The sequence below is a fragment of the Meriones unguiculatus genome, chromosome 2 (assembly GCF_030254825.1).
Source record: "Meriones unguiculatus strain TT.TT164.6M chromosome 2, Bangor_MerUng_6.1, whole genome shotgun sequence".
Taxonomy (NCBI): Eukaryota; Metazoa; Chordata; class Mammalia; order Rodentia; family Muridae; genus Meriones; species Meriones unguiculatus.
In genome coordinates, this window is record NC_083350.1 from 120334851 (window position 1) to 120347700 (window position 12850).

General features: G+C 39.5%; 1 protein-coding gene across 3 annotated transcripts in view; it reads right to left on the minus strand.

Annotated features, from left to right (window-relative positions):
- Glipr1 (GLI pathogenesis related 1) overlaps positions 1 to 12850 on the minus strand; it is a 30652-nt gene that overhangs the window by 888 nt on the left and 16914 nt on the right. For all 3 annotated transcript variants that reach the window (XM_021627404.2, XM_021627403.2, XM_021627405.2), the window contains 3 exons: positions 10557 to 10796; positions 6411 to 6523; positions 833 to 918 (listed from right to left, as the gene is read on the minus strand). In XM_021627404.2, coding sequence (XP_021483079.1) covers positions 833 to 918; positions 6411 to 6523; positions 10557 to 10796 — 439 coding nt within the window. The remainder of the gene's footprint in view (positions 1 to 832; positions 919 to 6410; positions 6524 to 10556; positions 10797 to 12850) is intronic.

A 12850-nucleotide genomic window follows, 5' to 3' on the forward strand; every position in this document is an offset into this window, starting at 1 on the left:
AAGTCATCTAAAGTAAATGTCTTATAAGTCCATGCAAGTTTGTGTGTCATTCTCACATGAGTCCAGGGCTTTTTATAATTGTACTGCAGCCTTATTCTCAGTTTTGTCATCGAATGTGGACACCATCCCTTGTTAGAGCTCTACAAGTCAAGCGCTAAAACACCAATAGCATTTTCATGTTGTGGCAGGTATTAATTTAGGTAGCTCATTGAATGATTTCACTTGCTCTTTGTGAACTGTTGAGGAAATGGGTACAGAGTGGTGGCCAGGGTCACAGTGCTAGAACTGTACATTAGACTGGCACTTTCAGCACATTGGTTCTGAGAAGAAATTAACTGCATATGAGTAAGTTTCTACATTTACTGATGGTATATTTGTGTAAATAAAATAATGGATTGGGGAAAAGCATGATTTCCTATCTGGAGAAAAAGTGTGTTAAATTGGGGGGAGAGGGATAGTTTGCTGGAATTTAGGTCTAAAAGGGACTGTGGGGATTGTGTATACAACAAACACTTCCTAGCAGGATTCATACAGTGAGACTTGGACTACTGTCCACCCATCCTTCTAAGCACCCCTCATCGCGGCCTTGCTCCTATGAGAGTTTATTACAGATGTGGCACAAAATAACCATGGTATTGGCATAACTGCAGTAGCTTTGGTTTCCTTTTACACCATGGGAAAATAGACATCTGAAAGGACACTCTGTTAAACTTATGTCTGGTCCTAGAACAGTAAGCTATTGGTTTGTCACAGCTTTCTAGAAAGTAGCTACTGATAAAACAAATACTTATTCCTTAATTCTATGGAAAGTTTTTGTTGTTATCTTACTTACTGCAGAGATTGTTCAGACACTTGTCATCTTTTGGGCAATTACTGCAAGTGGTTCCTTGTTTATATGGCCACGTGGGGTAATTTCCCCTGTAGAGCAGAAGACTGTTAGTAGAGGGTCCCCCCAACAACATTGCTCTTTACTCTGAATGCCTGACCAAATTCAGAATAATAAGATGAAGACTCAGGAGGCCAATAAAATTCAAGTAGAAGGTTGCCAATATTTGGAAGGTTCATGTACCTGTGTCTGGGAACCTTGTATAATTTATACCATTGCATTTAACTATGATGACTCTTGAGAATGAATTATTTTTGTTTCTGTTTAGCAGGTAAGGAAACTGAAGATCTCAGTTTATATATATAAATCAGGAAATCTAGAAATGTCTTACATTGGTCTCTTTTTACTTAACTCATAGCCTATGTGGTTACTTCCATCCAAACACTGCCTATCCTAGAAAAGCGATTACACTTCATATGTATTTTCACTGTATTAGACCATCATAAATTTTACTGTATACATTATTGGGCCAGGACAATGACCTCCAAAAAGAAAAAGATGGGAAAATTAGAAACAACTCATTTGCATATAAATGTGATGGTAACTGATAATTATATCATTAAAGATCTAAGGGATGGAGAGCGCTCAGTAATTTCTATCTCAATATTTTTGGACTATTTTTTGTGATATAAGATGAGGATAATTTATAACTGTTTTTGCAGTATTGGAGATTGAATTTAAGGCTTCATCCATGCAAGGCAAATGCTCTGTCAGTGTACCATATTCCCCAGTTCTGACCCCAAAATCATTAATTTCTGAAGCAACTTAACTTGAAGCCAAATGAGATAAGATACAGGCATACATGCATATGTATATAGAGCTAGAAATGGAACATAATTGTGGTGTCTTTTATAGTTAAAAAGCACAACAATCAGTAAGTGGTTTAAGTTGTAGAATGGTTTTGATTAAATCACCATTACCTTATTTTTTTATTGTGCATTCCAAACTAAAAGAGAAGGGAAACAGGTCACTTAGAAAATTGGTAGATTCATTTTGGGAAAGACATGAAAGTAGGAAGATCAGGACTTGTTTGGGTGGGTGTGCTTAAGACAAAGAGACCATATTCTGCCTAGTGAAGAAGCAAAATGTTTTGTAATTGTCTAGAAGCCTGAGAGATAAGAGGTTCAGGACCCTGGGAAAGAGGGAAGACAAGATAAGCATGAGTAAAGGTCCTAAGGTTGTGTTCAAAGAACACTGGGCTCTCCTGATGGTTAAAACTTACTCCGTCTTGTTCTGTGGACCCCTCTTCCACCCTACTCTGGGTACTGTGAAAGGAGACACCTTAACCAAGGCAGCTCTTAAGTGGGGGCAGCATTTATTCGGAGGAGGGGGCCTTGCTTGCAGTTTCAGAGGTTTAAGTCCACTATGGTGAGGAACATGACATGAAGGAAGGCACGGTGCTGGAGAAGGAACTGAGATCCACATCTGCCTCACAGAGAGGGAGAAAGACAGAGACTGACTGACTGAGCTTGGCATGCATGGGATTTTGAAACCTCAAAAGTTTATTCCCACTGACACACTTCCTCCAACAAGGCCACACCTCTTAATCCATTAATATACATGTGTCTGTACCTCAGAAATACAACTTTCAAGATCAAGACTGCCTGACTTGTTTGAAGCTCAGTAAAGACCATGTTAAAAAGACCAATCGATGAAGTTATTCTATACAAGCCTAATAATGTAGTTCAAAGTTTGGTATGATTCTGAAGATAGCATGAATCTATGCTAGAATTCATATTTGGACATACTGTCATAAAATAGATACTTTTGAATCAGTGATTTCTACATACTACCTATATGTGGTATTTCTGGATATTTCTCTTTGTAATTTTTATAGTTACAGGAAGCGGTTGGTATTATAGTCATTTTTGACCTTTTGGGTACAACAGATTGACAGACTAATGTGAGATTGCACAGTATTTTATTCTAACTACCCTGCCTACCCCCTTTTTTTTTTCTTTTTTGCTTTGTGTATTTATTAAATTTATATTTTTAATATTAATTGCAGATTATTCATTTTGTATCCCAACTGTAGCCCCTCCTTCATTCCCTTTCAATCCCATCCTGCCTCCCTCATCTCCTCCCATGACCCTCTCCAAGTCTACTGATAGGGGAGGTCCTCCTCCTCTTCCATCTGACCCTAGCTTATCAGGTCTCATCAGGACTGACTGCATTGTCCTCCTCTGTGGCCTCACAAGGCTTCTCCCCCCTCAAAGATAGGTGATCAAAGAGATAGCCACTGAGTTCATGTCAGAGACTGTCCCTGTTCCCCTTATTAGGGAATCCACTTGGAAACTGAGCTGACATGGGCTACATCTGTACAGAGGTTCTAGGTTATCTCCATGCATGGTCCTGTGCCCAAACTTTTTGTGTCTGTTGCTCTCCTTGTGGAGCTCCTGTCCTCTCCAGGTCATACTAACTCCCCCTTCTTTCCTAAGATTCCCTGCACTCTGCCCAGAGTTTGGCTATGAGTGTCAGCCTCTGCTTTGGTACACTGCTGGGTAGAGGCCGTCTGTGGTACTGCCTATCCCTTTTAAGGCCATGAAAAGTTGTCACTGCAGCTCTGTTCAGTTGTTCAGTTGCAGCTCTCTCTACTATTTCTATTGTTTCCTTTTCCAGATTAGATTTTTAAGTCAAAACTATTATTTTCTAAAAGACACTTGACTTTAATTTCTTTCTCTCGTTTGCACTCAAATCAGAGTATTAAACACCTCTCCAGAACAAGAATTCTTAAAAAAAAAAAAAAAAAAAAAAAAAAAGAGCTTGTTCCATTTCAGGAATCCAAACAAAAAATATTAGGTAAATGGTTTTATATGGCAAGAGTTTAAAACCCTAAAATATTACAATTTTAAGTCATTAAGAAAATCACTCCAATAGAAGAATGGGCAGTCAATATGATTTTCAAAACATACAAATGAACAGTCTGATAGTGATTTTTAATAACTAATCATGAAAGAGATGGAAAAGAAAAAAGTACTTTTCTGCAGTCTCCCCACCCTACTGACCACCACATGAAGCCCAATCGTGAACTCTATAGATCCACAGAGCCTATCCACCTATCCACCCTATCAGCCAACCCACCCATGGCAACAACCAGGGACCGTGCGGAGCTTGACCCAGAACTCCATTTAGGGCTTCTTACTGCCTTTTAGCCACCTCAGCCACTGCTGGGCTTGCAACACCCGTTAGGGACCTCCATAGCTACATGAGAGACCTCAAGAGCCAGCCTCCCTAGAGCCCATCTACTTGTCAGGCACCTTACTGACCATCAACTATCTCACCAGCCAAGCTCTAGAACTACATGGAGCCCCATAGGGAATTCCACCGATGAACCTCTTAGTTCTTCCTGTCCACACAACTGTCAGCCACCCCACCCACTGCTCAGCAGAATCGGGACCCCAAAGTGGCCCCAAGACTGAAAACTAAGCATCATATAGCTGGTCCATAACTTGACAAGATTCAAACACCCAGCTCACAAAGGTGAACTCAGGTATACATACAAATTGCACCAACTAACTCTAAATGCCTAGGACCCATTGCAAAAAAACACATGAATTATTAGTACATTTTTTCAAGAATCCAACACACCCATAGTAATAGTTCCTAAGAAAAGCAACTTAACTGATGCCCAAGGTAAGGACTTTATAAATGTCAAAGACAGTATGAATAAATGCCTGAGTGAAGATCCTGAAGAGTTGAATAAAATACTGAAAACAACTCAGGAGTGAAAATGGAATTTAATAAAGATCTTCAAAGAAAAGATAAACTGGAATAAAACTTGAATGAAAAATCCAGGAAATCAAAAAGCTCAGAGGAAAACCTTACTCATAGACTGTTTCAAGAGGAAGAGAGACTATTACTTAAAGAAAATGTTAACTACAAAACCAAAACACCCCCCCCCCAAACAAACAAAACAAAAAAAACCCAACCAACCAACCAACGAAACAAAAAAAACCAAACAAATCCCAGGGAGGAAACATCCAAGATACCTGGGATACTATGAAAAGACCTACAATACTAGGTATTGAAGGAAAAGAAACCCAGGTCAAAAGCATAGAAAATGTGTTTTTGTTTTAACAAAAATCAAATTTCCCAATCTAAAAAAAAAACAAAAACAAACCTGTTATCAAGGTGCAGAAGTCATATAGACAAGACTAAGAAAGAAACTCCTCATGACATAATAAAAACATTAAAATGTACAGAACTAAAAATATTGAAAACTAGAAGAGAAAAATACCAAGTCATATACAGAGGCAAGACCTTCAAAATAACACCCAAGTTTTCATCTAAGACTTTGAAAGCTGAACAGCACAGACTGTTCTATGAGTTCTGAAAGGGCAGAGGCCAACCAAGATTACTATACCCAGCAGAACTGTCAGTTCTAATCGAAGGAGAGAACATAGCTACTTTAATATATGCCATAATATACTTAAAACTAATCAGGACATGGGAAGATACTTCATATTCATTAAAGGAAAAGACTACCGAGTAGATATTACTGTTATACATATTTAAACTCCCAATACCCTCAAAAGAAAACGTTTAATTCGAAAATCACATTATTGACTGTAACAGTGATAATGGATGGCTTTGTAACCCCATTCTCATCCCTAGGTCATACAGACAAAAACTAAAGAAGCCCTGGGGTAAAATGAGATGTAAGAAAAGTTTATAGAACATTGCATTCAGGCACTAAAGAATATTCTTTCTTCTCAGCAGCCCATGGTAATTTCTCTAAAACTGACCACGTTAGGACACAAGCAACTCTCAAGAAACATAGGAACAACTGAAATAATGTGCATCTTGTACAAAAATAAAGCAAGAATAAGCTAGCACATGAAACATGTAGAATGTTCACACAGAATACCTCAAGCATTATCTACCACTGTTTTTAAATTACTGGAACCGAGCCACAAAACCTTTATTTCTGGTCTGACCGTGGCTTCCTATGCATGAAAACCACTTTTCTCATTTCCAGAGGGGAGAAACTGTTTCTCTCTGAAAAATTCAGCTGTCTAAAGTAAGGAAATAATTAGTGTGAACTGAGCAATTTCACCTTAGTTCTCTGTTTTAAAGTGCAGAAACAAAATTGCCTAACTAAACAATAAGTTAATGTCAATCCTCCATCCTTGTATTACCAATATATCAATTTACATCCCTGGTAAGCATTTTAATCTTGCTACTCTTAAAGATGAATGCTTTTGTAGTGTCTTAAAGCATATGTGTATGTGTGTGCCTGTGTGTGCCTGTGTGTGTGTAATCAAGATACCAATTCACATCCCTGGTAAGCATTTTAATCTTGCTACTCTTAAAGATGAATGCTTTTGTAGTGTTTTAAAGCATATGTGCACATGTGTGCATGTGTGTGTGTGCACATAAAATGTATTAGAATACTAATGCAGTGAGGCTCTGGACAGGGGATTTAGAGGTCTTGAGATTTCTCCTTTATACTTTTTCTAGATTTTCTATATTAAAGATGAATTCCTATATTAATATATTTTTAGAGTTTAATTCAGGCACGTACCCTGGTCCATAGTTGCATATAAAATGTGCTGCGTTAGAAATACCATTATAGCCAGAAACTGTAGGGCAAAATTTCACTGCACAGCCAATCTTGTAACTCTCTGCCCAAACAACCTGAAAGTACAAGAAGACTTCTTACCAAACAAACAGTAAAATAAACATTTATTTATGATCAAGCCTTCATAGTCATGGTAAAGAATATCTACTTATTTATATAACAGTCTCTACTAGAGAAGTTTTAGGCACTCAAAATTTAGCTGGAAACAAGTCCTGAATTACAATCCCAGTACAGTAAGCATGGTTGAATGTGTAAAATATACTTGTACATGACAAGATGATACGGGAAAGCTCTTAGAGGATCCCTACATGTATCGCTGCTGGCGGGAAATGGAACCATGAAGAGGTGAAACTGAAAACTGGATTTGGTCAGACTGGATCAAAACTTGGATGCTGTGGTTTAATTCTTGTACACAATTCAACACCAGTCAAACGGGAAAATTCTTCCTATAACAATTCTCATAAGAAAGCTTCATGATGACTACATTGAAATGAGTAGCAAATCACCTGTGACCTCAGTTCTATTGCCTGACAACAGGGCTCACGGATAGGGCCTAGAGTACAGGAAGGGTTTGTAACAAGTACAAGGATGGATTCTATTGATAGAGGACTCCAAGGCATAAGGGGCTTCTTGCATAAGGATGAGTTCTATTCACTAAGAGACAAAGTCTAGGATTAGAGCCCAAACAGTTCTCAGAATTTGGGGAAATTCAGGTGGAGGCTGGCTCCTTATAGAATAGCAAAGGATCAGAGGTTGTTTGCCTACTTTCTAGACAGCATTCCAGGTGACCAGGTGTCATTCTCCCTTCCATTGAAGAAAGCAAGCCTGAGTGTGCTGAACAATCCTGGTTTTCTCTAATGCTTTCTCTAAGCCATGCTTTCTACAGAAAGCTACTACAATGAAATAAAACAGGGTAACACGATGGCGTGTCTCAAAGGGAAGAAAGCAGCTGATTAAAAGGGGTATTGAGGGGAAGACATCTCTGAAGTAACCTTTGAATTGAGATGGAAGTGATGAGGATGTAGACAGAGTAAACATCAGAAGACTTGGACAGTGGACAACATCCATTCTCAGGGATAAAAGCTCCTGGAGTACAAATTGCTTGACATGTTAGAGGAGCAGAAAAAAGGCAAGTGGGGGGGGGCATAACCTGATTTGAGGACAGTCAAAGATGATGAGCTCAAAGGCAGCACTGACTGAAGGAATCTGTTCGATAAGGAAAATAGTCTTTTTGGGTCCACTTGGTACTCATGAAAGGGATGGACTGAGACGAGCAGGAAAGGGGGGGCAATCATGGAGGTTGTTTGAGCAGTGTATGAATGAACACATGGTGACTCACTCTTGTGTAACGGAATTCCTGGAACCTCGTGGAGTTCATGACTCACAAGAACAGCTGAAAATATTTTACTTTGTTTTGAGTTTGGGGGAACATTTAGGCTTCAGACCGAAGTGACACTTTTTTGAGACAAAACTGGGGAATAAGCCAGGTGAGTAGGAACCTGGGCACAGGGTTCTGTTCAAAACATGTTCATTTTGAGCTGCCCATTCTATTTCTCAGTAAAGCCCAGCATAGCTGCTGTGCTTAACCATTTAGTTTAGAGGATGGAGTGACACCAGAGAGAAATCTTGAGGCACAAGGCTAAATAAGACCATATAGGCAAAGGTAATAGAAACAAGGGGAACTACAAACCTGGGTTAGGAAAATATAGGAGCAGTCAGCAGAGCAGATATAAATGCGGTCCTGATGTTGAGGAAACAGAACAGAGCTAGAACCAGAGCTGTCAATTGGGTCTGGTGCTCAAGAGAGCGCCAAACTTAGTTTAAATCAATATGCTCCTGCAAAATCGCCACCTCCACTGATGCTCTCTCCTTTCTCTCTCACAAAAGGGAACCTTCATTCATTGCTGGTTCCCACCTACAAACTAATAAAGACACCATGGAAATTGGTATGGAGGTTTCTCAAAAAACTTAAATAGATATACCATGTGACCTAGCTATGCAGCATTGCCAATGGGCTCAGGTCATCACAGCACAGAGACCCTTGCCCATTAGTTTTTATCACAGCACTGTTCACAATAGCTAAGTTTTTTAAACAAATGGAGTTGTTTAAAAGATCTCCCTCTTTTTCAACAATGCATCATATTTCTTCATTTTTCACTGAATCCCATAAATTATGTGGCTCATCTCTACTAAAGATTAGTATTTAAAACTACAGGAAAAACATTTGAGAAGCTAACTAGTTTGTCTTCAAGACAAACCAACCATTAATAATCTTTTACAGTGATTAAAAAATCACTTTAAAATATTTTTTACCATAACTATCAAGCTATTTTGTGCCAAGAATTGTGCTAACAATGTGGGCACAAGGGTGAGTAATCTGGAGGATTGTGGAAATCTCCATAAAATGAAGACAGAGGCAGTCTTGGAACTGTTAGATGGAGCTCTGATAACTGTCAATTGTCCCAAGACACATAAACTACAATCATGGCCAGTCTGCCTGCAAAAAAGGAATCACGCTTACTTTAGAAAAATTAAATTATCATGCTGTGGTGGTTTGAATCAAAATGGCCCTTCCCACCATAGGCATAGTACTGGTACGGAGGTGTGTAATTGTTGGGGTTGGTATGGTCTTGTTGGAGGAAGAGTGTCACTAGGGGTGGTTTTTGAGGTGTCAAATGTCTAAGCCAGGCCCAGTGTCTCTTCCTGATTCCTGCCAATCCAGATGTAGTATTCTCAGGTCCTTCTCCAGCACCATGTCTGCCTGTATTTCAACAACTTCTTCATGTTCTCATTTTACATTCTGGAAACTCCATGTCACCAGTCCCATGTACCACCTTAGCTCACTTTAGAATTTTGTTTAACTGTTAGTTTTTCAGCACTTTCTTTGGTAGTGTTGTTAAACTTTCTTAATCTTTGGACCTCCTGCACCTTTTCAGAAATGTGCAAAGGTTGGTTAGCATTCATGGTGTGCTGTTAGTTGCTTGTTAGGGAAAGCAAGATACAGCTGAGCATGGCTTCTGGCTCTCAGGAGAGCGCTCCCTGATTTGAGAAGACACATGTGTACATGGCTGGTACAATTAAGAGAAACTGACATGGGCCAGATGAGTAAGGATGACACAGAAACTGTGCAGCCAAACGCTCTCACCCATGTTTCACACAGTAAGTGATGTGGCAGGTGGTTCTTGAAAATGGAGTTTGTCAAATAAAAAGAAAGACTCCAAGATACATTAACCAGGTATAGAAGGTATACAGTGTGTATGAATGAGCCTGTTACTTTGATTGGATTCTAAGTAGCTATAGGTAGCAGTCAGAATACAATTCACTTTATAACAGGGTTGTTGCCCATACTTGTATCCCTCGTCCCTGGGAGTCAGAACAAGAGGAAACTCAAGTTCATGTCATACAGATTTGACACAGCAGAAAACTTCCCCAAATTTGTAAATTCTTCCTTTACATCTATGGAAAAAAAAAAAAAGGAAGGCTAAAACTTGGGATACAAGAAAACTAATTTTCAAAATGACATCTCTCTCTCATATAGATAGGAGGCTGAATTAGTGGTCCCAACCTCTTCAATAGACCAGCATAATTTGTCTTCCCTACAGAAGAGGAGCCTCATCATGGGAGAATGTCCAGGGTATTCCTGAGTCTGGAGGATGGAACTCTGGCAGCCATTTTGTCAGTGAGCATTGTGTTTACCTTTCTATTCTGAAAGGCTCACTCAGTTCTTGCCACAAACATGTAAAGGAGTTTCCACCATTCATACTTACATCAACAAATTGAATTAGAGAGATTACAATGTTTTCCTAAAGCAACATAGTTAGTGAGAAGAGAATGCAAGCTTACTTATCCAATATATTGCAAGGCTTTGATATAATGTATGCATGTTATCTCATGTGAGTATCTAGTACTGCCTAGACTGATGGCTCTTGCATATGATTTTATCCACATAACTAATACCTCCAAGTATGTCTTCCTTTCATAATTAGTATCATACTATCATAATTACTATCATACATTTTCCCAACCCCAAGTTCAGTTCTCTCTTCACCATTAAAAGATGGTTTCAAGAGACTCTAGGGAAGTACTTACCTGGGTGTAATGGCCACAGACCTTGGTGCATTTCTTAGTGCTGAAGTCATAATTTTTGATTTCATTGTACCACGTTTTGATAGCTGAAGATGCTGAAAAGAGGATTAAAGATCCAGTCCAGATATTTTCTCCCACTCCAGTGAAGTTTGGGTGTAGACGTGATCCAAGCTGTGGGTTGTGTTGAAATCGACAAACACTTGTCCATGCTTTTGCAATTTGGGCTAGCTTTGGGTCCCAAGACTGAAAAATGAATAATAAAAGTGTTAAGAAAGATATCTCTTACTCAAAATTGTTATCAACAAGACAAGGCTGTTACCCTCCTCATTCAGATCTGTAGAGTCCACTGGCTTACTACTTAAAGACAAGGTTCCAGTTCTTTCTGGAGTGGGAGCAGAAATGGCAAATGAAGTCCTGAAGGAGCCACTGTCTGTGGTGTTAACTGCTCTCTACCTGCTAACTAGAACGAGAACGCTGCCTTGGTTTCTTTTGCTGCAACAAAACACCATGAAGAAAATGCAAGTTGAGGAGGAAAAGGTTTACACTTCCATACTGTTGTTCATCACCAAAGGAATTCAGGACAGGAACTCAAACAGGTCAGATTCCTGGAAGCAGGAGCTGTTGCAGATGCCATGGAGGAGTGTTGCTTACTGGCCTGCTTTCTTATAGAACCTAGGACCACCAGCCCGGGATGGCATCACCTGTGTTGGGCAGAGTCTAACACTAATTGAGAAAATGTCTTACAGCTGAATCTCATAGAGGCATTTTTCTCAGCTCAGGCTCCTCCTCTCTGATGACTTGTTGACATAAAACTAGCCAGTACAAATAAGAAGTAATCAGGCCAGAGAATATGCATAGGAGAGGAGAAGCAAAAAAATCTATGTCTGCAGATGATATGGCATTGTAATCAGAAGTCCTAGAGATAAACAAATCCAGTGATGTAGCAGGGCAATTAAAAATCATCATTCATGAATGGTCCTTGGTTAGAGTATTAGTCTCAGAAAAGATCCCTGTGCCCAGATTTTTTGGTTCTGTTGCTCTCCTTGTGGAGCTCCTGTCCTCTCCAGGTCATATTTTCTCCCCCTTCTTTCAGAAGATTCCCTGCACTCTGTCCAAAGTTTGGCTATGAGTCTCAGCATCTGCTCTGATACCCTGCAGGGTAGGCTGGTATCTGTGGTAGGCTCCTATCCTGTTCCCTGTTTTCTCCCTCTTCTGATGTCCATCCTCTTTGCCTTTCTGAATGGCAATTGAGCATCTTAGCCAGAGTCCTCCTTCTTGATTAGTTTCTTTAGGTGTACTGAATGTTTGTCCTATATTATATTATATATCTAATATCACCTTATGAGTGAGTATATGCCCTGTGTGTCTTTCTGCTTCTGGGATACGTTAATTTAGGATGATCTTTTCCAGTTTCCACCATTTGCCTGCAAACTTCATGATTTCCTTGTTTTTTATTGCTGAGTAATATTCCATTGTGTAGAGGTACCACAATTTCTGTATCCATTCCTCAACTGAGGGGCATCTGGGTTGTTTCCAGCTTCTGGCTATTACTAGAATCCCTGTACAGATGTAGCCCACAGTGTCCAAGTGGGTTCCATAGTAATGGGAACAGGGACTGTCTCTGACAGGAACTGATTGGCCTGCTCTTTGATCACCTCCCCTTGAGGGGTGAGCAGCCTTACCAGGCCACAGAGGAAGACAATGCACCTACCCCTGATAAGACCTGATAGACTAGGATCAGAAGGAAGGAGAGGAGGACCTCCTCATCAGTGGACTTGGGAGGGATATGGGTGGAGAAGGGGGAGAGAGGGTATGATTAGGAGGGGAGGAGAGAGGGAGCTATGGGGGGGGATACAAAGTGAATAAGCCGTAATTAATAAAAATAAAAAATACAAAAAAGTAAAAGTAAATAAATCATCATGCAAAAAAAATCATCACGCAGTACCTGCTAGCTTTTGCATGTAGTAATATTGAATTTGCTAAAAAGGATCTCCAGAATAATTCCATTCTGATAGTCTTCCAATAATACGATATGTAGGAATAAACCTTACCATGGGGGTGAAAGATATCTACAATGAAAACTATAAAACACAGTGGTTGATAGGGGTTCTCAACCTGTGGGTCGTGACCCCACCTGCAAACTCACTCTCCAAAAATATATGTACATTTTAATTCATAACAGTAACAACATTATGAAGTAGCAACAAAAATAATTTTAAGGTTGGGGGTCACCACACTATGAGGAACCATATATTTTTTTTTCAATGCAGTTTATTCAGGAACATTGAACAATCCTC